Source organism: Polyodon spathula, chromosome 6 (assembly GCF_017654505.1).
Source record: "Polyodon spathula isolate WHYD16114869_AA chromosome 6, ASM1765450v1, whole genome shotgun sequence".
NCBI lineage: Eukaryota > Metazoa > Chordata > Actinopteri > Acipenseriformes > Polyodontidae > Polyodon > Polyodon spathula.
The window spans coordinates 31,614,793-31,638,035 of record NC_054539.1 but is presented as its reverse complement, the minus strand read 5'-3'; the positions used below and the strand labels follow the sequence as shown (position 1 = coordinate 31,638,035).

Genomic DNA, 23,243 nt, shown 5'->3' with positions numbered 1-23,243 from the left:
TAATTGTGCACTGTGTTGTCAGGAATGCAATGTACAAAAAGAAAGTTACTTGTGTACTCCTTATTTTGAAATGTAAATCTCAAGCTAATGTTAAATATAAAGCCTAAACAAATGTCATACTGATAATGAACTTATAACAATCATTACATTATTTTCACATTTTTGGTAATATGTTTATTTGTGAATTAGTGCACGAAAACCAATACCATATATGTAACTAGCTTCAGTTTTTTTTTTTTTTTAAACGAACAATGGAAACTTTTTTTTTTTTTCTTGAAGTGCTTCCCTGCTGACTTCTGCCAGGCGATACCGAAAAAAAACAGCTTGTTCCGCTGATTTCATACCCGCATAGACACAGTCTAACTTCCTTCCTGCTTTTTAGTACTTTAAACAAACAAATGCAAAGCCAAGAGAAACGGTCTGCTACGAGACTATACTGTACAAGACCTAACCTGGATTACGAGGCTGACGAATGATACAAAAACAAAAACACAAAAAAAGCAGCTCCCAAAACCATTCTCCACAAACCTGTTACTACAGATGTTGGATTGGTGACCTGTCTAGAAGTTGTAGCTGCTATGCAACAAGGTCGCTACTACAGTTTCTACGTGTAAGGATTTAAATGGAACGTATATGTGATGTAAAAAGCGCAGGAACACTGTTTGAGGTAAGAAATACGTTAATATTGACCAAAAACGTACTTTATTGTGAGTAATTTGTGCTCTTGTATGTTTAGAGACGTTTACGATAAACAAGGACTGAGAATGCAAAAGGGTTAATGGAGAATGCATTGCAATTGCTATGAGTGTAAGGATGCTTTACGGGAAAAGATGATGTTATGCTTTCTAGTTGCACTTTTTCAATAATAAAACGCTTCAGTTAATTTAAAATACATTACTTATCTAAAAAATGTGGTTGTAGATTCCAAAATGATGGCACTGGTTCGTGTACGGTATTTCGAACTGGCTTAACAAGCCCAGAAACTAAAATAATTATTTGTGAAACGTGCACATAAATAATTTGAAGACCAACACCATGCGTTGATATTCTTCACCCAAGTGAAAGTACTGAATATTATTATTTAGACTCAATTATATAAAGGTTAAAAATATTAACTTCTATTTGGAATACTTAAGAATGTAACACGTATTTGATTGTTAGTGTAAAAGGTTTTGTGAGATATTAAAAACGAATACAGATACTTCTCTTTCTGCTTTAACTGGGGGATCTGTACTGTCCACAAATTCGAGCTTTTAATTTCACATAATGTGTGAATTTCTTAGAAGAGTGTGGATGTGCAGTAGCAATTTTTAGAAGCAAAACATCCTTTCAGTAATTTGAATTTCAAAACGTGCACCACAGGGCACTTACTTTTAACCAACTGAAATGGTATATTTAAAAAATAATCTCAAGACTTGATAGCATTTGTGGTATAAGGATGATATTCAATAAAGCTATAAACAAGCCTTCATCAAGAACTGTATATTTTAAATAAACAAGCCTTCATAGCTATCTTCAGCCTATACCTGAAGTTTTTAAAATATAAAATATGGAGTTGAATATTTTATTCTGGAATGTAGTCTGGGCAATATTAAAGATCTCAAACACAATTGAATGTTTTTTCTATGTAAATGGAAACCCAAACAAGCACAGACTGAGGAATGGTCTGGAATATTTTTAAGCAAGCCATTAAAAAACATGCAACATGTATCTTTTATTTCTTGGACATCCGCTCTACTTGTTTGAACACAAAGCAGGATATCTATATTATTCCTTATGGCTAATGAAAAACAACAACAGGTAGCTTTGGTTTGAGTAACTAGCAATCACCATGCCTATACTTGACACAGCACATTGCTTAACAGCTTGTTAATAAGCCTGTTCAGTTTTAATTTGTGGAGAAAGTTGAATGAATAAGAAATAAAACATTTTTAACTGAGGGTATTGACAGGGGTGCAATGATGCACTGTGGTAAGTATACACTAATTTCGCAATGTAATATGTATTGCGAGGTAGAGGGCATAATAAGATACAATTGTAATTAGTTGATGGACTATTTTGTTTTGCTATAACCCATTTGTTCTTTATTCAAAATCCATTTGGTAAACTAAGATGACCTATGTTGTGCTTTTGGGCTTGTATCACAATACAAAGATATACTCTTTACAGTACATTGTAACATGTAAAGAATGTATCATTATTCATTGATACAGTAAAGCATTACAGACCTATTTATTGAACACGTATTTTGCTGTCAGTTACATGACTTATATCGACTTACTTTCAGTAACTACAGCATCTAAAATACAACATTGTATTTACGTATATATGTATACCTTTTTGTGAAGGCATCTTAACTAAAAACTGCAAAAACAATCAGTTATCCTCACATACCCAGAAGGGTCAGGTTTTGTCTCAAGCAGAAACTAAATATTTCTTTTTAATCAGTATAGTTTTCCAATGCAAAACAGACAACACTAACACATGCTTTAAGACTTTAGTCTAGCTTTACAGCTTTACCAATATATGTCAGAACAGACTGCAAAACTAATTTTAAAAAGAAAAAAGGTGTTCTGGTTGAAACACAATTATTATTGTGTTGTGAAATACAACTTTCTTTTCTGTACAAAAGTATAATTTTTGTTGAAACCTATCAATTATTTGGTTGTTTCATTATTAAACCCTTTTAACTCATTACATTAAGTATCTATCCTTATTAGTCCATTAAGATGGATCAAAACTTATTCTGGTCACCACAGCATAGTCCTAGTCATCTATTGACATTGTATTGAAAGTCCCCTCTTCTATCATTAAACGTTTTGGCTTAAATGACATTGAATTATAACAACTACTGCAAAAAGGCTCCAGTTGTGTTATACGAAGGCCTGCAGATTTCCAAATCTCTGGTGTGGTCATTTATTATAGGATTTGTTACAACACATTTGCTAATTTAAAGGGTGTCAACAAACTGCCAAATACTTTTATAATGTGATACTGTTTTTTAAGCTGGAGTCATATAATATGTGGGAAAACTGTATGTCAAGTTTTGTGTTCAGAATTAACAGTATGTAAATAAACTAGCACATGGCTTAAAACCCCTATGCCATCTTGTATTAGTAAAGTCAGTTTAGATAATATCTATAACTACAGTACAAGCCCTGATGTCCTACCAGCTTGGAAACCTGTGGTCTTGTTTTCATAGTAACAGGACAGGGTTTCGTTGATAATAATTACATTAGCAGCAAACAATAATGTGTTTCTTTAATTAAATGATCTCAGATGTGCAGATGGATATGACTAAAACGTAATGGTAAATACAATTTGGAGTTATAGTACATCACACTTGTTTGTCCTGTCTATTGTAAATTTTGGTTCATGAAGAATTCCTCCTAAAACTGCTTACTAAGTAACTTACTAGCAGCTAAGCTATATATGTTTAATGTTAACTTTTCCAGCATAGTAGTATACATCACTAGTTTAAATACTTTTTGTGCACAAACAGAACTGAATACAAAAAAAAAAAGGAACAAAATCAGAAGGGTCCGAAAAAAAAAACCCAGTATTTTACATCAGGTCTGTTAGTCTCACATCTGTAGTCTGTTCATTAATTCTATCATCTTTGCCATGTGTCAAACATTTCTATGAATCACTACCTCACAAATGACCTATTTGAATCTGTTTTACAGCTAATTTGTTTATGGAGTTTTCTGTGTTGAATTAACCTCCAAGCAACAGCCCTGTCAATCTGACCTTCCTGTAACCTTTGTGGTCTTCCAAAGCAATGCTGGGTTTCCTGAACACAAGCAGCAACCAGGACCAAGGCTAAATGGGATCCATCAAGACACCAACAGCCCAGTACTATGGCTGCTTATGCCTTGAATAGTTTGATAATGATGAATACCAACAATGTGAAAAGTGGCAGCACTCCTCGAACCGGAAGGCCAGTGTTGCCCGTGCCAGACAGAAACGCTGCGTACTGCCAAGTCTTAGTGAGTGGGGGCATGTACAGCCCTGGCAGTCTTAGCCCTTCCTCGCCCAGGACCACCTTTGTGTTTCCCGACCAAAACGACCAGAGGGGGCGATCGCCGACGAGGCAGAAGGATACCCTAGGGGTGGAACAGGTGGGGCGCGTAAGGAGGCTGAGCAGCCCCAGTCGGGGCAGGTTTAGCGATGACAGTCAGCCACCCAGTCCTGGACCTTTTGGCGAGCTCAGCTGGAAGCTGGGCTTTCCAGAGGAGAAACAAATTAAAAGGACAGTGCAGATCCCTCAGATACACAGGGAGTTACAAAACGTGGAGGTGAACAAAAAAGTTGGCCTGTTTGAAGCCCACATCTCGGACATACGGACCCAAGTGCAGAACTCGGAAATTATCCGCAGTCCACGACCTAGCCGTAAACCTGAATTCCCCTTTGAGCCCAGCAAGAACGCTCAGGACACTGAAACCATCTGGCCAGCTTCTCCCAGACTTCCTGACCACTTGTCAAACATCCCTAAGGAACTTCAGAATGGGAAAGGATGTAGTGGCTCAGAGGTAGCAGATTGCAGCATGGTGAATTGTAAAAAGGAAAACAGCACAGCTGATCCAAAAAGGGAACAGGTCACTACTTTGCAGGATGTTAATGCACCAGCAGCCAGCAGTCATTCCCTGAGTTCACCCAAGGCCTCCATAGTTGGCAAGAACTTGGCAGCCGTTGAGGTAGCAACAGAGACAAAGCCCAGCTTGATTGAAGGAGGAGTCAGGCAACAGCAGGACCTAAGGCAAGCTCCATCCTCGGCCTCAGGTGGAGGGAACTGCTCTGATCTGGGAAACATACCCTTTGTCATAATCACGGACCACGGGATGGAGGCATCTGGGGATGGGGCAGATTTACCCTGCAGCCCCAGTGCTAATATATCTTTAAGGAAGCTCTCCTCATCTTCTGCCTCTTCTGCTGGCTTTTCTTCATCCTGGGAGGAATCTGAGGATGATATCTCAAGTGACCCGGAGCGAGTGGAGGGGCAGTCGTCAACGTTCCTACAAACCGGACATCAGGGCAACAGAGCGGTGAGTCTTTTGTGTTAGCTTCCAGATTGAGTCAGAACTGTGAAAATGCCATGAAGAGTTTCTGCTAGTGTGGTGACTGTGGGAAAAGTAATACAAGATGTAATACAATGTGCTAAAACCTTTGAATTGTAAACATCACACGTATTCCTAATACAAGTTTATGTATAAGATCAAACACTGAAGTTTTCATTGTAAACCACTGAGCTATAGTTAATAACTTGCCATTTAATGACTAACCAAATATCAGCACATCACCTGCATCTTAAACTCTTTGGTAAATCACGTAGATGTGTGTGTGTGTGTGTGTGTGTGTGTGTGTGTGTGTGTGTGTGTGTGTGTGTGTGTGTGAACATCTGGTGGTCCTTAAAGAGAATACATTTTAGATTGTTCTCTAGAAAAGGTAGTCTGATGTATTTACATTATGAAAAGCATACTTAAGAAGTATCTCTCTTTTGCCTTAAGGGCAGTTTGGCATATTCCTGAAAGTCTTGTTTTCCTGCTAAGTAGGCCATTCCATGTTCTAGAGATGAAGTGCTATAAATAAAGCTTTTATTGGTTTTGAGTTTAAAAACAAATAATAGTATTTCCATTGTAAATGGCATACAGAAGCACATTTTGGATAAATATTGACACACTGGAAAGGAAACTTGCAAACTGGATTGGAGAAACTGCAGATGGCTGGATTTTACATACAGCTGCATTTACATCTGCTATATTATGGACTTTGTGAAAGTGGTATCAACGATCTGTGGCATTAAAATAAGTGTGGGGATATAAATGAAAACTTCATAGAAAGTGGTACAGATGGTTTTATATTACTTACATGTGATCTATAGCAGCTCAAGTATGTGCATACTTGTATGAGGTGTTGTCTATGAGCCTTTTTCATTGGAGGTTCGTACCTTTGAGCAACATCTAAGGACAGTTAGCTCCATGAATGGCTTTTGTGTGGATTGTGTGCGGAAGGTTATGACCTGAAGTTCAGAGAATTACATTTTAAACAGTAATCTCTCCCAATCCTTACTTCTAGACATGAAGCAGCAGGAACCTCTAACTAAAACCATCATAACATGGGCCTTAAACATTTAACATTGTAAACCCAGTTTACCGAGCTTAAACAAAATAATAGGACTAATTAATTAAAGCAAACTTTTTTTTTTTTTTTTTTTTTTAATTACTCTTTAGCTACAGTTTTGGCAGAAGTATCACTTAAAAAAACCAACAGAAAAAAACATTTTTACTGTCCTTTTCTGCTAAGTTACTGTACCAGCATTATATATGTCAGAAAGAGTACAATTACAGCAAGTGTACACAGCATGCTCTTTTTTCAAGACCCCCCACCCCCCCAAGAGCATTCATACATAAAATGGCATTTGTCAGCATGGTGGAAGTGAAAATAGACACATATAGACACCTTTGAATGATTTACTGTATCCTATATTGTACACAAACATACAGTCATTGCAGAATTTGAGCACCAGTTCAACATTTTATAATCATCTTTTTCTCTCTATGACTCACAAGAGAATCATAATCTGTAACTTAATTGGCTCATGGGTTTATCTATATTGAAAAATGCATATTCGTGTCAAGCAGTATTGTATTTTTGTAAAACTAGTTCAAGAGATTATGTTTTTGCAACTCCAGATAAATTATGTTTTCCAGTCAGATTTTGCAATAAAATGGCAGGCAGGATTTTTTTTGGTTTTTTTTAGTTTTGAAGTTTGTTTTGTACAGTATGGCGTACTTTTTGAAGAAGTGCTGCTTTTGTACAAACAGATTTATAGTATTACTGTATGTATCTCAATGGATTGTGCATGAGTTTGAATACAGTAACAAATAAAAACCTTTTTTTTTTTTTTTTTTTTTGCCAGAGGACAATGAATTTATTCTAATTAAATGATGCGGTGCTGTTTTCTGTACCATTTGCCATTCAAGTGATTGCCCATGATATACATTGATGTTGGTAGCCACATTGCATCAGAAAGGAACTTGATAGGCCCAAAAAAGTTACAAACATATGAGAAATAACCAGAGCTTGCTGGAGCTCCATTGCCTTTGCACTCTCTTTTGCGCTGCGAAGGAAACCAAGAGTGTCATGAACTTTGACAACAAATTACATCTCTGGGGGCTGTAGTGCTTTTTCAGGAAGTAAGTTTTTATATAATAATGTCATCATTTTCTTAATCAAAAAGCTTACACTGCCATCGCCCCCCTTTCAGTGCATGCTTTGTACGTTTTCTGAAAAATGACAATTTTGGACAGCCCCTAATTCAGGGTCATAGACGGGGTTTCCATGATAAAATAAAAATACGTCTCACCTTTCTCTCACAATTTTGGTAGTACTTTTGGGTCGTGTGTGTTTCCATGTAGTTTTCTTTTAGTTAAAAAAAATATTGTTCCAAATGCACAGATATTTATGTACAAGTTTTACAGCAATTCTGATCGAACTGAGCTAAAATACCAGCATTTAGGTTAGTGATATAAAAATCATCCAGTCAAAATGTTTAGTAAAGTACATTTTTTAAATATCAGTAGTAAATCTACGATAGGATACCCTACTTGCCCACATTTTCCACTACATAATAATAATAATAATAATAAATACCTGAATCCGAATTCCAGAGGGACAGTGCAAGGCTCTCGCCATTAGATTGTGGTTTTATATATATATTTATATATAATTATTTTATTTAGCAGACACATTTATCCAAGGCGACTTATAGAAACTAGGCTATGCATTAACAACAATGTCTCACCTGTAAAACAGAGCACAAGGAGGTTAAGTGACTTGCTCAGGGTCACACAGTGAGTCAGTGAGTGAGCCAGGATTTAAACCGGGTACCTCCTGCTTACAAGCCCTTTTCTTTAACCATTAGACCACACAGCCACCTAGGTGTGTGTGTTTTTTTTTTTTTTTTTTTTTTTTAAATGGGAAAGGGGTGAAGTCAACGTTAATTGACCATTTCCAGTGTTTTTTGTGTTTATTGGCTATACACCGGTTTCATATTTTTTTTTATTGGTTTTTATTGAAAATCAGAAGCTCTACTTATAAACAATTACTATACTATAAAGTAGGGTTGGAACAATAATTGAAAATATCGATAGTCATGGTAACATTATCATTGCAAATAAATTATCTCGTTGAAACATTATCGATAATCATAATTATGTCCGTGACCCAGTGAAGCAGGAAGGGTTGCTATCGTAAAAAAGAGTAGTTGCAGAAAAAGCAGATTTAACATTTTATGGAAGTATAGGCGGTTTATTTTATTAAACTGTCTGCTTACAAGCAGCCATGTGCAAAACTCAGTATGTTAGTAGTATTTTTTTTTTAAACCTACTTTAAAGTATGATTCTCATAATGGCAGGTTCGCCACACAAATAAAAAAAACAAAAGCTTCCAGGTAATGTTAGCAATTTTATTTCGTTACATTAATACATTTTGTGGCACTTTCTTTTATGGAAGTAAACATTCTCGAATTAACAAATGTTTAAATATGAAAAATATATGAATTATTTTATAGTAAAACTACATAATTAATTATTATACAAATTACAATAGGTGTATTTTTATACTCAAGTTTGTTCTGGGCGACCACAGAAATTTAAAAACTCAGCGCATATACTGTCTAGTGTTTTTTTTTTTTCTTCAAAACTCAGTGACTTTGTCATGTTGCTCAAATTGCATAAATTACAAAAATGTTTAATATTTTATTTATTCAGCTGACAATCACGATTGTCGTGATAATGACATTAAGTCAATCTGTAAATTATCGTCCAACCCTACCAAAAAGTACTATAATATTAGTCAAACCGGAGTATTTTGAAACGTTGAATGAATGGTGTTATGTATTCCTATTTGGTCAATAAGCTTACCAGGACTACTTCCAGCAGACCTCGGTTGCTAAATTGCACTGATGAAGTCTTGTGAACATAAGGTACAGCTTTTGGACATGTTTCCATTAAAACAAAATAAAAAATTAGTTTTTGGTCATTTTGCACACTGCTCTTTAGCTTGAAAATGGCGATTCCCCCCCCCCCCCCCCCCCCCCCCCCCCCCTTTAGCTGTACCATGGTTTGGCCGCACACTTCCTATAGCATGAGGAATGTGTGTGGTATGTGCTGCTACATTCCTTTATCATGAGAATGTGGACCGGATTTGGAGTTTCTGAACTGCATGGAAACCCTGCCTTAGTTAACTATGAATTATGTCACCATAAAGTTTTGACCGATGTACACCTTCATGTAAATTTTCCTGCTATGCATTCAAGAATGCATTCTGCCATTTAACAGTATTTGTTTTCTTCATATTCTTCAATGTATTAATATAAATATCAGGTGACAACATGACACAAATCCAACCCAGTGGTACCAACTTCCCAAAATCTGGCTTTGCATGACTGTGTACGTTTTGAGCATAACTAACAAATTAATTCAGTTCACACATATTAATTTAAACACATCTGCCAATCTTCAGCTGATAGAAACACACAGGACCTCTTAGCTGCCTTTGAAAATGCCTCGAAAGAAGGGCTTTAGATTACATCCAGATACAGCAACACACACACAAACCACACCCCTGCTGATAACATTTGAATACATTTGAATGCATTTTCAAGGGGAACATCCTGAAAGGCTTGGTGGTCCAATGGTTAAAGAATGGGGCTTGTTACCATGGGGTTGCTGGTTCTGCCCCGTTTAGATTATATTAGGCCTGAAAGCTGTGAGAGGATGTGGGCTAGACAACGTGGTCAAAGAGCCAGGGGATCCTGGGTTTAAATACAGTATATACTGTAACAGCGCAGCCACTGGTTCACTGGGTGACCTTAAAGCTGCAGTGTCTAAAGGTTTCTATTTAACTGTAATTAATTTAGTCTCTGACTATTTTATTACATAATCTAGCCCTGCAAACAGAAATTGCACTTTTATAAGAAATAAAACCGTTCTGACAAATCAATTTGACCCTTAAAAACAATTTTCTACTGAATCTGTCACTTTGTTAGCCAAAAAGGCATGCCCATGCTATTAATTGCAGCTACCAAATAATATCTTCAAGATCCATAAAGAAATCATATTAAACTTTTTTTTTTTTATATATACTGATAACATTTTACAGTTAAATCACTTAAAGCCAGTCTTTTGAAATATAAGGTAATGTATAACAGAATTCATACATTTACTGTTAAGCACCCAAATAAAATGAGATATATTGGATCGAAGTGTTTTTTCCCCAGGGAAATGACAAACAAGTGCTGTGCTGTTATCCTGGGCATGTATGTTTCAAATGTCTGTTATATTCAGAATTCTTGTTGAGTGCATGGTGTGTGCATGCTACATCACACTCTCACGACAATACTTGGAAACCCTGCTGTAGTTAGCTTTGACTGTCACTATACAGTCTTGACCGTTGAATTGCCTTCATAGATTATGTTTTTTTTCCTGCTATACATTCAAGAGTACATGGTTTTCTGCCATTCAACAGTGTTTTAGTTTTTATTATTTTTCAACATATACATTTAAATATTGAAATATATTATAAATATCAGATGACAACATGACACAAATGCAACCCAGTGGTACCAACTTCCCAATATCTGGCTTTGCATGAATGTGTACGTTTTGAGAATAACTAACAAATTAATTCACACATATTAATTTAAATACATCTTCTGCTGATAGAAACACAAAGGACCTCTTAGCTGCCTTTGAAAATGCCTCAAAAGAAGGGCTTTAGATTACATCCAGAGACAGCAACACTCACACACACTCAATACACGTTGTTGTTTTCAAAATAATTTAGGTATAAAAATGACCTAGGACTGTGTACTGATAATTACTTCGACCTTGAAATCCTTAAAAGGTGGTTGCTTTTCCAATGGAAAATATCAAACTCGCTGTTTCAAGGGGTGAAGAATTACTGGTGCACACTCCTAGTGCACTGGCCTCATTGCAAAGATTCCACCATGCTCCGTTTTACAGAGAGACTGCGCCAAAACCTAAAATATCCTGATGTGCAGAAACAACAATGAATAATTATTGAGAACATGAAGTATTGAATACTAATCTCATTAAAAATGAATTGCTAGGCAAATACAGAGGACTGGTTTCAGAGACCCTGATTAGCAGTGGTCTTGGAGGGCCTAATGATGATTTAGGTAAGGTATTCCAAGATTAGTGCTAATCTAGGTCTGTAAAACTAACCCTACGTTACTGCCTACTTTTATTGTGGAATGAGCAGCATGGGGGCTATTTGTCAAATAAATACTAGTGAAAATAATTGTGGTGGATTGTGACCTTTCTAAACTGGTACTGTGATGTACATATTTACTGTCACCTTTCAAATGTCACAATCCTCTATAGGCTGTCACTGACCACATATAGACTGACCAGTGCACAGCGATCTTTGATTTCCTGGTTCCAGTACCAATCTAGTGCACAGGTGCTTAGGCAGTTTGGGCCTTCTTTAGGCATGTGTTCCCCCATGATATAGGTCTACCCGTTTTATTTTCTAATGGTTACAGAAGTGCCCACAAAGTAGATCAGTCTATTTCTCAATTCCTCTAAGCAGGACTATTTACATACGGGCAGTGTTTCAGACAAAAAATGCATTGGTAAGATAGATTGGGATTGCATTTTTTAAAAAACATTGGAACGTAATATAATTTGCATGATTTGAATTGGTGATTCTGGATCTGATAACGCAACTGGAAAAATATGATGATTGATAGGTGTTCCAGCTGTGGCATGACTCATTTATTTTAAAGAAGAGCAATGTTGTAATATTAGTAATTGCATACTGTAGCTATGGAATATTCTCATTTTACAAACTGTTTGACAATTTTCTCTCTGTAATGCTATTTCATGGCAACTGTTGCTTGCAGCTCCTTCATGTGGAAGGATTTATTTTAACATTATAGAATAACCAGTCTGACAGATTTTTTTCACATTTGAGTCTTTAAGAGCTATAGATACCAAACCATAAAATACCATAGCCTGTCAAGTTATAACAGCATTATACCACAGATAATGCTATGAAAGAAAGGGTCATAGTTAAGGTGGGGTGCTTCAGTTTTCATCGATCTCACTTCTGGTTTCTATTTTTTCTTTTTTCATGTAATTGTCTGTTTTAAAGAGAGTTTTACTGAGTTCATTTGAGGCGAATGCTGCCTTTTTTAGACTGCATACATTAGGCACACAATCTACCAGTTTAGGGAAATTTGTTCTATGGCAATGTGGGAGTCTTGGCTGAGAAAAAGCCTTAGTTCCACTACCTCTTACTTCACGTGGATAAGTTGGGACTGGCTTGCCAAAGCATCTGGTTATAAATAAAATAATTTATAGGTCTTTTTTTATAAATAACCATCATGAAGTGTGAGGATAAAGTATGCAAGCACAGGGTTATGTATGGTTAACCAATGAAATGTGTCGACAAGCACTCCATTTACCATTGGGATACATAAGACCATAAGAAAGTTTACAAACGAGAGGAGGCCATTCGGCCCATCTTGCTCGTTCGGTTGTTGGTAGCTTATTGATCCCAGAGTCTCATCTCATCATTGCATAACACTGAAGAAACGAAGAACTGTTAGCAGTAGAGTATGTTTTATTTATTTCAGACTTGATTTATGCGTTCTGAATGAATACAAACATGGTCATTTTTTGCCACTGAATACATTTCAAGCAGTGTTTGTTGGCATATTGGAATATTTGTCCTACCACTACTAAATAGTATTTTCTTTACTTTTCAAAGATTAAAATATCTCACACATATAAAACATTTCTGAAAATCCATTCAATTAACAAAAATACTATTGTGCCATCAAAAAAACATAGTATATTATAGGAAACAACTACTATTGGTATAGGCCTGTCTTTATTGGGTACTATTTGAAAAATGAAATGTAACATTAGTAACAGGGATATATATGCATATTTTCTGGCCACAGGTGGTGTTTAAATATGGTTGCTGATACCCTGTAACTGTTTACCCTGCCTTATTAGCCCCCCTCCTGTTGGTAGCCTCTCTCACTGTACCTACAGCATACAGACCTTTTATACCTTTCAGCCTTGACAAAGAAAAATTAAAAGAAAATTAAAGAAAACAAAATGATTGACACAGCAAATAGTATGTTTACATTTTGCTTTGAGTAATAATAGCCTTTACCTCTGCAGCTCTGATTTCAGCTCAGACTACAAGTGAAATAAGTTTTTGTGGCTCAGTCTAACCATGAGTGGACAGCTGTCCTTGCAAAAACACAATTCAGCACACTTGTCAATCACTGCTTGCTAAGTAGCATTTTTTTTTTTTTTTTTTTTTTACATTTTAAGGTCTCAGATTTTGGCTTTGCAAAGAAACTATGCTGCAGCTTCCGTTCCATAATTATTTAACCTTTCCACAGACCTCCTAAATGGACTGGAAACCACTGCCCTAGATTACTGTTTTTATTTAAAGGTATGTTTAATCTGAACTCCTTCCATGCAGCTAGATGTTGTTTTGGACTCCCAGTTTAACTATGTGGATGACTACACTGATTAATTAAAGAGAAGATTGTAGGATCACTGTTTTCTGTACTGGATGTCATAATCTGCATCGTTTAAAGTCATGGAAACTGCTGTTGGTACAGTTAAAATGAAGAGAACAACTGCTGCTGTGGCTTAGTGGAGATTTAAATGTGTTTCATTGTGCGGTTCAGCAGAGGCAACGGTAAACCTCCGAGTTCTGCCACCTTATCAAGAAGTAGTGTTGCTTTATAATTCGTGCCAGAAGACTGTGGGCTTCCTGTAACGACTAGAAAATATATAATAAGTGTCTCCTTTCCGTATATGAGCTCTGCTAATCAGATGAGGGAAGAACCTTGCATGTTTGTTTATTAGCAGTAGCAGAGGTGCAAAAAGCCCAGCTGCAGAACACGCACTGCAGGCTTGTGGTAAGACACACAACAAGAAGTCAGTTCAGTGCTACTACTTTATTATATCATGTACATTACCAGTGATACTACTGTCCTCATGCATACAAATCATTATGAGGCTAAACATTCTAAGTACTTTGAGCCATTTAATGTACTACAGTAGTCCCTCGCTAAACTGGACATGTCAGGAGACAGACAGGTCCCAAATAACATGGTGTCCAGTTTAAAAAAAAAAAATATATATTATATTATATATCTATATCTATATATATATATATATATATAATATATACATTGCACACACATACATTTATAGCACTCAACATACAGTACTAAAATCAAATGAATACCGAATACATTTTATTTTTACTTTAGCCTATAGGTCACTGGTAACACAATATAAGTCATGCTGCTGCATTGTACACATTACCGTACAATGTGAACATAATAATTCATAATAAATATTCTAGCACATTCTCATTTTTACTGTAGCCTACTTAGTACCCTATTAACACAAAATAGATCATGGTTCCCAATTAAGATGTTGTGCTAATTTACAGTGCCTTACATATACTGCACACACTTTATAGAACACATATATCATTTATTTTAAATTGACCAAGAACATTTTACATAGTACGCTTGGCTGCAAATAAAACATATAGCCTACCTGCTACTTCTGTTTTCTGTTGGTATGAGTCAGACTTTCTTTGCAAAAGCAATAAAGAATTCAAATTCAGAATTTTAAGTCTACAGCTTGCTTTATGAACCACTGGAGTCCGCCAGTATTCCTGAATGCTTCTCGCCATTTTCCAACCTATTGAGCACAGTTAGTTTAAACTCTAGAGCATGAGTTTTTCCCCCCTTATTTAATCATGTACTTAATTTTAGAGATTTAGTAAGCTACTTTTATCTCTATTTTCATCTTGTCTTTGGTGTCAGTATAATAGTTTTTTTCATTATCTCTCTTTCTGTCATGCACTTCACCGTGATATAGCATAACACTTAATTGGATATTATACGGGTACAAATGTCCGACATATCTGAATCTACTACTTAACTGTATCTGTATTAGCGAGTGACAGGGGACAGGGATCTTGTGGCAGCTTGTGCCTCCCCCGTTAACTGTGGCAGGAGGTAGCTAGCCCAAGGTGCCTGGTGCCATCAGTCAACTATTGCTATCGCTTCGCATGTCCAGGTATGCTTCTAGACGGTACTCCTTGGTCATCTTCATCTACAAGGCGACAAGCCTCAGACATCATTAGGAAATGAATCGCAACAAATTTTCATCTGAATATCCTCCTGGATCAGACTTAAGCGAGTTTTGTATGGAATGGAATATTACTTGTGTCAGGCGTCCTTATTCAAATGAATGAATCTTTTTATAAAATTGGAGTGTTGGCACTAGACTAAAGAATGCATGTTTACATTTTATATTGCAGGTCTAAAATTAGGATTATAGTTACACATCTTGCATCACGTAATGAGCAGGTACTGTAATCCCTTTCAAAATAAATACAGGAGGCTCTTGAGTGGCGCATCCGGTAAAGACGCTCTGTGTGGAGTACAGGATGCGCCCTATAACCTGCACGGCAGTGGTTCTAGTCCAGGCTATTCCATTGCCGACCGTGGACAGGAGCTCATAGGGTGATGCTCCCAGAGGACAGCGTGTGTTCGTCTTCGCTGCTCCCGAGTCAGCACAGAGGCGCTAGCGGTGAGCTGAGCGTAAAAAAATTAAATAAAATAAAAATTGGATATTCCAAATTGGGAGAAATTAAAAAAAATAAATAATTGGTGACTACTAAATTTAAAATAAATAAATAGTGTTTTTTTTTATCCACAAAGCTCTCAAAAGTATTTACCTACACACAGCAGTCATACAAAAAAAAGTTATTTTTTGTTTAAGCCTAGCATTCAGATCTTCAAGGGAAGAGTTCGTCAAAAAGAATAATTTTATGTGGTTTTTTTTTGGTAAAATCAATCATATTTTGCTTCATAACTGAATATATATTTAAGTGCGTAGTACATACAGTATAAACAAAAATGGAAAAACCATAGTGTTACATTTAAAGTTAACTACACTGTAGAGCTATACTAGTACAAGAAAAATTACACAGACTGTAAGGCTCTGCAATGTCCCCCCTTGTTCTTTTATATTTTGCTTCCATCAAGAGATAACTACTGTTTAGAGGAACTGCAAGATCTCATTGTAATGTTTGAGAGAATTAAAACATTTCTTAAAAAAATGCTACTGTAGTACTTAAAATGTCTTGCTTGCAAACATTTCATGTTTTACGTGTATGGTTCTCGGCCATATGAAAATGTTGGTATGCGGTTCATAGGGTCAGGAAGTTTGGGCAACCCTGACCTAGAGCAAGGTGTTCAGAAAGATGATTACTACTGCACACCACAAGTGTGTTGTGAGGCACTGAATCAGAATGTCTTACACTAGGGACAAATTATGATTTGCATGCAAAATACAAAGGATTAAAATAAACTACAAGATTCTAGGACCACCACTGTTAACAACATAGTTTAGTACATGCTTCATGAAGTGCTGTGTTAAATAAGGGCTTGTCATTCTTTTATCAAAATCACCTTTTGTCTTCTTCATTATTTAAAACTGATGACAGATGTTTGTATACCTTCATTTGCATATTGCATAAGAACATAGCTTTGGAAAACCTTTGAGAATTGACTCCTAAATGTATAACCCGAGTCTAGAATATTGACAACATTCTTCATTTTTAAATACAAATTTCATCTGCAAAAAAACAACAGAATTCAGCATTTTCACTGTAACTCACAACATATGGCATCCTTCAAATGATTGTTTGTGTTTTTTATTTCTTCAGAAGCATTATGCAAATTGACTCCTCAGACACTACATTATGAAAAGAAAGGGTATGTGCCCTTTCATTTTGGGTTATGGTGTGGATTGACTGACACCTTGCCTCATGGCAAAATCTCCTCAATTTCTGGGTTGCAATTCTAGCCTGGGAAACCGAAGCTCTGACTTTTTAAACATGCATCAGCTAACAACTGCTCTAGGCCTTCTATACTGCAGTTTGATCAAGTGACATCTCACAGTGTTCCTTTTTTTATGATGTTGACACACCACGGATATTGGTATTTTTCACATGTTGATTCTATACAAGAAGCTGTAAACCTGGAGGGTCTAGCTGGATCTATTAAAATACATGTAATATGCTGTTAGATACAGTACAATTATTGTTTTCCCTGCGACTTGAGTAGCATATGTTGCTAATGTCAAATCTAGTTAGTTAGTAAGTAATACAAGTGTGATGTTATAGAAACAAATGTGGTGAGTTTGAACTGATTGTCGCTTCCTATTCAACGCTGCTGGTATGGCAGGAAGTTATCAAGGCTGAAGAATTCTTTATCACAAAGAAAGCATCAGGCTCTGTTTGTACTACTCCCATTGTTCAGACCATTACTTATTGTGGCAAGGCAAGCAGGAAGCCAAGTTACTAATTGGTGTGTTGTCTGTAGACTCCTTTTCAGAACGCTGATCAATGTGATATAGTTGCAGCATGGTACATGAAATGAGGTGCAGTGTAAATCATTTCAGATGCTGTTGCCTTAGTTTGATTTTAACTTGATTTGAAGTTTTCTACTATTTCTACTAATGACATATATATTTTTATATTTTACACTACAACAGCCTTTGCAAAACAAATTGGGCTCTTGTGGTTAAACAGTGGAGATGCTTCAAACTGTTTTCTTCATAAGATAAGGGACATCTAGGGAAGTCTTGAAAAATATATATTAAACAAGCATGTCAGTAATACCCCGACATTGCTGTTAGCAATAAAAAATAGATCAACGTGGCCTACTCTAAATCCCCTGTATGCACATGTAAAAATGCTTTAAATAGTGTATGATAAAATGTGTGACAACTAGAACAGTATTTCTCTAGACCTATGTGATAAAGAATTTCCTTGGCGCAGGAGGAAGGTAGTTGATTTTTAACAGAATTCCAGTCCCCTTCCCCTGGTGTTTTTAATAGATATTGAGGATTCCACTACCAAACCCAAACCTTGTCTCGCTGGTATTCCCTCCCATTTTTCTGCCCTTCGCTGCAGGGCTTCCAGCATGGCTGCTATTATGGTGGGGTCCATCCTCTAGTTAGCAGGATCCCACGGAGACACCACGTGTCAGGATGTGAGCGGTGCAGGAAGGAATCGAGATCCACAGCTGTGGTGCAGTTCCAGAAACAACAGTTTTAATTTTAACAGCAATGGTATTGGGGGAGCACAGATGGTGGAATTGCAGTTCCCAAACAAAAGACTGTTCCAAATAATAAACAATAATCACAGTCCAATCCACACACACACGTGTTGAGGTGGAGTGGAAGTGTAGATGCTCCAAGGGAAAGTCCAGGTGGAGGTGCTGTGGCAGTGCAGGTGATCCAGGAGGTTGTTCTGGCTTGGTAGTAGGGCGGTGCTTTTGGTAGATTTTTATTAGTGTCAGTGTTTAAACCATATCTACACACACACACTCACTCACTCACTCTTTGTATTACATTCTGATGTATAGTGACAGCCCTGGTTAGTATTTTCTATGCAAAGAAACCCTAAATAAGCAAATAAAGTTTTAACATTGCAAAGAATTAACTACAAAGTTAAAAAAAAAAAAAAAAAAAAAAAAAAAAAAACACATACACACCGAAGTTTATATTGAAATTAGGACTTTACTCCATTCAAATTTTTGTGTGGTTAATTTATGGGCATTAGTTGATTAACCGGTAGATTCATTTAAATATCCCTTTCTGTTGACAAATTACATAGTTATCAAGGACATTTTTTTTCAACAAATTATTTGCATAAAAGTGTACTGTTAAATTAAAGCCTATACATTATTTATTTACACTTACGTATTCTCTGAATTAATATTGTCCTTATCCTTTTAAAATCATTCACAGGGATGTAAGGGCTAAATAAATGCCACCTAGAGCATTCTGTTTATTGTGGATGTTTGTTTTTTACTGCTGTCAGTAACTCCATCCACAGTCATTTCTGAATGTTTTCATTTCAAAAGCATTGAACTTGTGTTTTTGTGGTACGGCAATTTTGTTTGGCATAGTTATTTACATACCACTGTTTTCTAGTCTGGTTCCTCAAAATACTTCCAAACGTGGTTTTGCCTCGTTCCTTTGTTTAGAAATGCCATTTTATTAAAAATATTTAACAAACGTCAGAAAAAACGCTTGTCATTAACTCATACACCATGGACTTCATACCATATTACGCCTGCTACAGCATGAACACAGAGTGCACCAATGCGCAGGATTGAAAGAGAATAAAACCTGCCACCGGTGTAAAGCCTTCTGTTGCAGCAATTAGAAAAAAACTACTTGGAGAAAATTGCCAAGCCCTTTCATTTTTATAATACCTACCCTTGCTGTGGCACCACAGCAGTCGGATACGCGACAGACTGCTGTATATGATGATAAATCACTAAAATGAATACATTCAAAAATGTGCATTTGTTGATCTTTGTAACGTGACCGGTTATACGTCTAGAGTTTATACGTTTTAAATGTTTAAAATTTCCATCCCTACTTGGCAGCTTCAGCTCCCGTGGTCTCAGTCTGCCAAAAGAAATCAAAACAAAGCAGTGCTCTGGCTGGGTCAGGTTTCAGTGTAAAGGGCTGAACTCCCATAGCCTCGTCCCCTTTGTACTGCCAGACTCCCCCCTGTGATCAGTGTGGTGCCACGCTCTATCCAATTGCAGCACACAACGCAGCTGATCACAATATAGTCATTCAGCGTTCTTACAGCTACGCCCTTCCTCCAAGCTGTCCGACTTCCGGTTCCGTCCTACCATCGAATTGGCCCATCCCTGTCAAGGCGTACCACCAACCTTACTTCGCGCCCTTCCTGGTCGGGAGGTAGATTTGTAGCTCTGATTCCTTCTCTCCCATTCACATGGACATACATACAGGCAGTCTGACAAATAGACAGCCTCCATACAGCCCCAAAGTGATATGACTCAATAACTGCGAAATAAAATCATTATCCAGTTATATCACAGTAGGACAAGTAGTTATCTAGATGTAAGAAGAAATGTATGTGTGAAATTCTGACAGGCAGTCGGAGGGACAGGCAGAAAGCCTCTCTTACCCCCATATTTATAAGAAGGCCCTTAGCAAGTTTCATCACAAATGGATAAGCAGCTCTCTAGATACATACAGTACTCTGAAGTGTGCCCTACGTACATACGAATAATAATAATAATAATAATAATAATAATAATAATAATAATAATAATAATAATAATAATAATATCTTTATTTTTATATAGCGCCTTTCATAGTGGACCACCATCACAAAGCGCTTTACAGTGGTAGGCTGTGAACTGTCATTATATGCAGAGTCACTTACAATGGAACATGATGATTTAACATCTCATCCGCAGGATGGAGCTATGTCCCTGTCGCTAGATTCAATAATATATTTGAGTTAAGGGGATTTTGTCTAAAATTACAATAATAGACGCTTAAGATAACAAAAGTGTGAATTAATGTATCTATGCCAGTTTGTGACGGCATAGGCCACAACCTTGAAGTGACGTTTCTCAGATTGAAAAAATGTCATTAGCATGTCTTTTTTTTGACACAAGGTGTTGGTAAAGCCCAAGGCATTAAACAATTAAAGGTGCTTGATCTTGATGAGTACTGTTACTACCCAGACCAGATATTGAAACGTGTCCCAGGATCAAAAGGTCACTGAGTGCAGTAGCATTCTGACTTGCTGCACTGTTTCACCTGTTTAATGTTAACTTACTAAACTTACATTAGTTATTTGTTATATGGCATACATTACCCAGTCTGTCATTATGCCATGCAAAGCAGCACTAAAATGCAGTCTATTAACACAATTTGAATGCCAATACTTGTCTCAGCAGGGTCAATTTTTAGTTTTTTAACAATCCTGAGTATAGGGGGTTTGATAAGCTTCTGTGAGGTTCTTTGTATGTGAGATACGGCTCTATTTAATATACAAAGTGGAATAAAAAACACAATGAAGAAGTCAATTGGTTGCAGTGAAAGCAGGAAAATTCTAGGCCAGGCATGCTACAGTTTGTTTTGCTATTCCCAAGGATTTCTATTTATTGTCTTGTTGATTAGCATGTGATGTATCAGAAAGCACAGAAAGGGCTGCTGAAAAATACCTTCTGTCAAACTGGCTGTAAAAATAAAATCTCTTCTATAATTGCCCCTCTGCTTGGGATGCATATCCCAATTCATTTCAATTTATAATTACCAAGACAATAGGTATGCAAATCCCATGACTAAGTTTACATGTCTAGGTTTTCTATTATAGGTAGGCTTGCTACTTTGATTTTTATCGGTAAAGCTTGTTAAACTTCGTATTCCCAAAAAATATGAGTTTAACTGAAATAAATTTACATAAGATAAACGTCAGTAAAACCAAAAATAATAATTTAAAAATCATCTCTAATTTGTGTAGTTTTTATACTTGCTGTCTGTCCCGTCTCTGTTTTGCTCTGAATGGCTGGGGTCGCGTCAGTCAACTCAGTGGTCCCTTGGTAGGCTACTGTAGTTTCACTGTCAGTCACTTCATCTTGTTTTGACAGATCTTGTTGACTGAAGCAGCTCTAGAACTGTCTCATTCATTTAAATGACTGCCAATCATGAAGACCTGCACCGACTGTGCACTTTCATTTGCCAGTTGTAGAGCCTGACATTCAAAGGTTTACGGTGACAGTTACTAGTTTGATTTGAAAATGGGGAGCAAGAGGAAAACATTTAATTAGTATTGTGCACAATACCCTGGCCGACTACTGAAGTCTCCACGGTAGGACAAAGCGGGCGCATCTGCCGTGTCTTCCCGTGACTGAAGCTGTGCTGCAGCTGGGGGTTTCGGGGGGGGAGGAGCTCAGACTCCGAAATAATAGTTATTTTTCTTGCATGTTGAATATGATAAAGGGGTTTTGCTAAATGAGATATTTCTCAATTGCGTAATAAGTCTTTTTTTTTTAAACGTAATGGTCGATTTCACTCATTCTCTGATTTGAACTGAAAAATAAAGATCGAAAAACAGTAAATTCTTTCTAAAATAAATGTCGATATTAATATTGATTTGGCAAAAAAAAAAAAAAAAAAAAAAAAATGAATAGTGGCAAGCTTGGTTGTAGGCCCAGTGATAGGTTAATGAGCTCCAGTATTTGATTATGTAAACTCATACCATTTTAGTCTCAGTTTAAATAAACTCCTCTGCTTCACAGAAAATGAAAAAGAAAACAAGGTGCAGGATTTACGATATAAATAAGGTCATTCATTTTTTATGTTTTTTTTTTTAAATTTTATTTCCTGGGAATTTATCGGTTTATTATAAAAAAAAAATCGGTGCAAAAAATGTACTCCACATTTTTCTAGGTAAATATCAGGGTTTATTTTGGTGCCAAATCACCCCCTCCTTCCCAATCGACGGCGTATTTTGAAAACCTTGCATTCATTGTCAGTATTTTTGCTTTGAAAATAGTCATTTTAATGTTTTAATCTCTGGTTGATTAACACAGAAAACCCACCCCTTCAACTCTTTGATTGGTTAAATGTTGTATCAAGACGTAGCACAGCTTTTTTTCACCCAGCAATGCGCAATTGATCTTGAATCGCAATTGGTCCTTATTGTTAAAGGCACAGTAGTATCTGCAAGATGGGTGGATGTGGTTTTTTCAGTCAGGTGGCGACAGCCATCTCGCTGTTGGCCCGTCCGGCTGAAAAGGCCTAAGGAATAATATATATATATATATATATATATATATATATATATATATATATACAGTACTGTGCAAAAGTTTTAGGCAGGTGTGAAAAAATGCTGTAAAGTAAGAATGCTTTCAAAAATAGACATGTTAATAGTTTATATTTATCAATTAACAAAATGCAAAGTGAATGAACAGAAGAAAAATCTACATCAAATCAATATTTGGTGTGACCACCCTTTGCCTTCAAAATAGCATCAATTCTTCTAGGTACACTTGCACACAGTTTTTGAAGGAACTCGGCAGGTAGGTTGGCCCAAACATCTTGGAGAACTAACCACAGTTCTTCTGTGGATTTAGGCAGCCTCAGTTTCTTCTCTCTCTTCATGTAATCCCAGACAGACTCGATGATGTTGAGATCAGGGCTCTGTGGGGGTCATACCATCACTTTCAGGACTCCTTGTTCTTCTTTACACTGAAGATAGTTACTAATGACTTCCGCTGTATGTTTGGGGTCGTTGTCGTGCTGCAG

At 36.6% G+C, this 23,243-nt stretch overlaps 1 protein-coding gene across 2 annotated transcripts in view; it reads left to right on the top strand.

Annotated features, from left to right (window-relative positions):
- The first annotated feature begins 338 nt into the window (after positions 1–338).
- Positions 339–23,243, top strand: part of itpkb (inositol-trisphosphate 3-kinase B) — a 113,341-nt gene continuing 90,436 nt past the window's right edge. For both annotated transcript variants that reach the window (XM_041252742.1, XM_041252740.1), the window contains exons 1-2: positions 339–667; positions 3,687–5,045. In XM_041252742.1, coding sequence (XP_041108676.1) covers positions 3,861–5,045 — 1,185 coding nt within the window. In that variant the 5' untranslated portion in view covers positions 339–667; positions 3,687–3,860. The remainder of the gene's footprint in view (positions 668–3,686; positions 5,046–23,243) is intronic.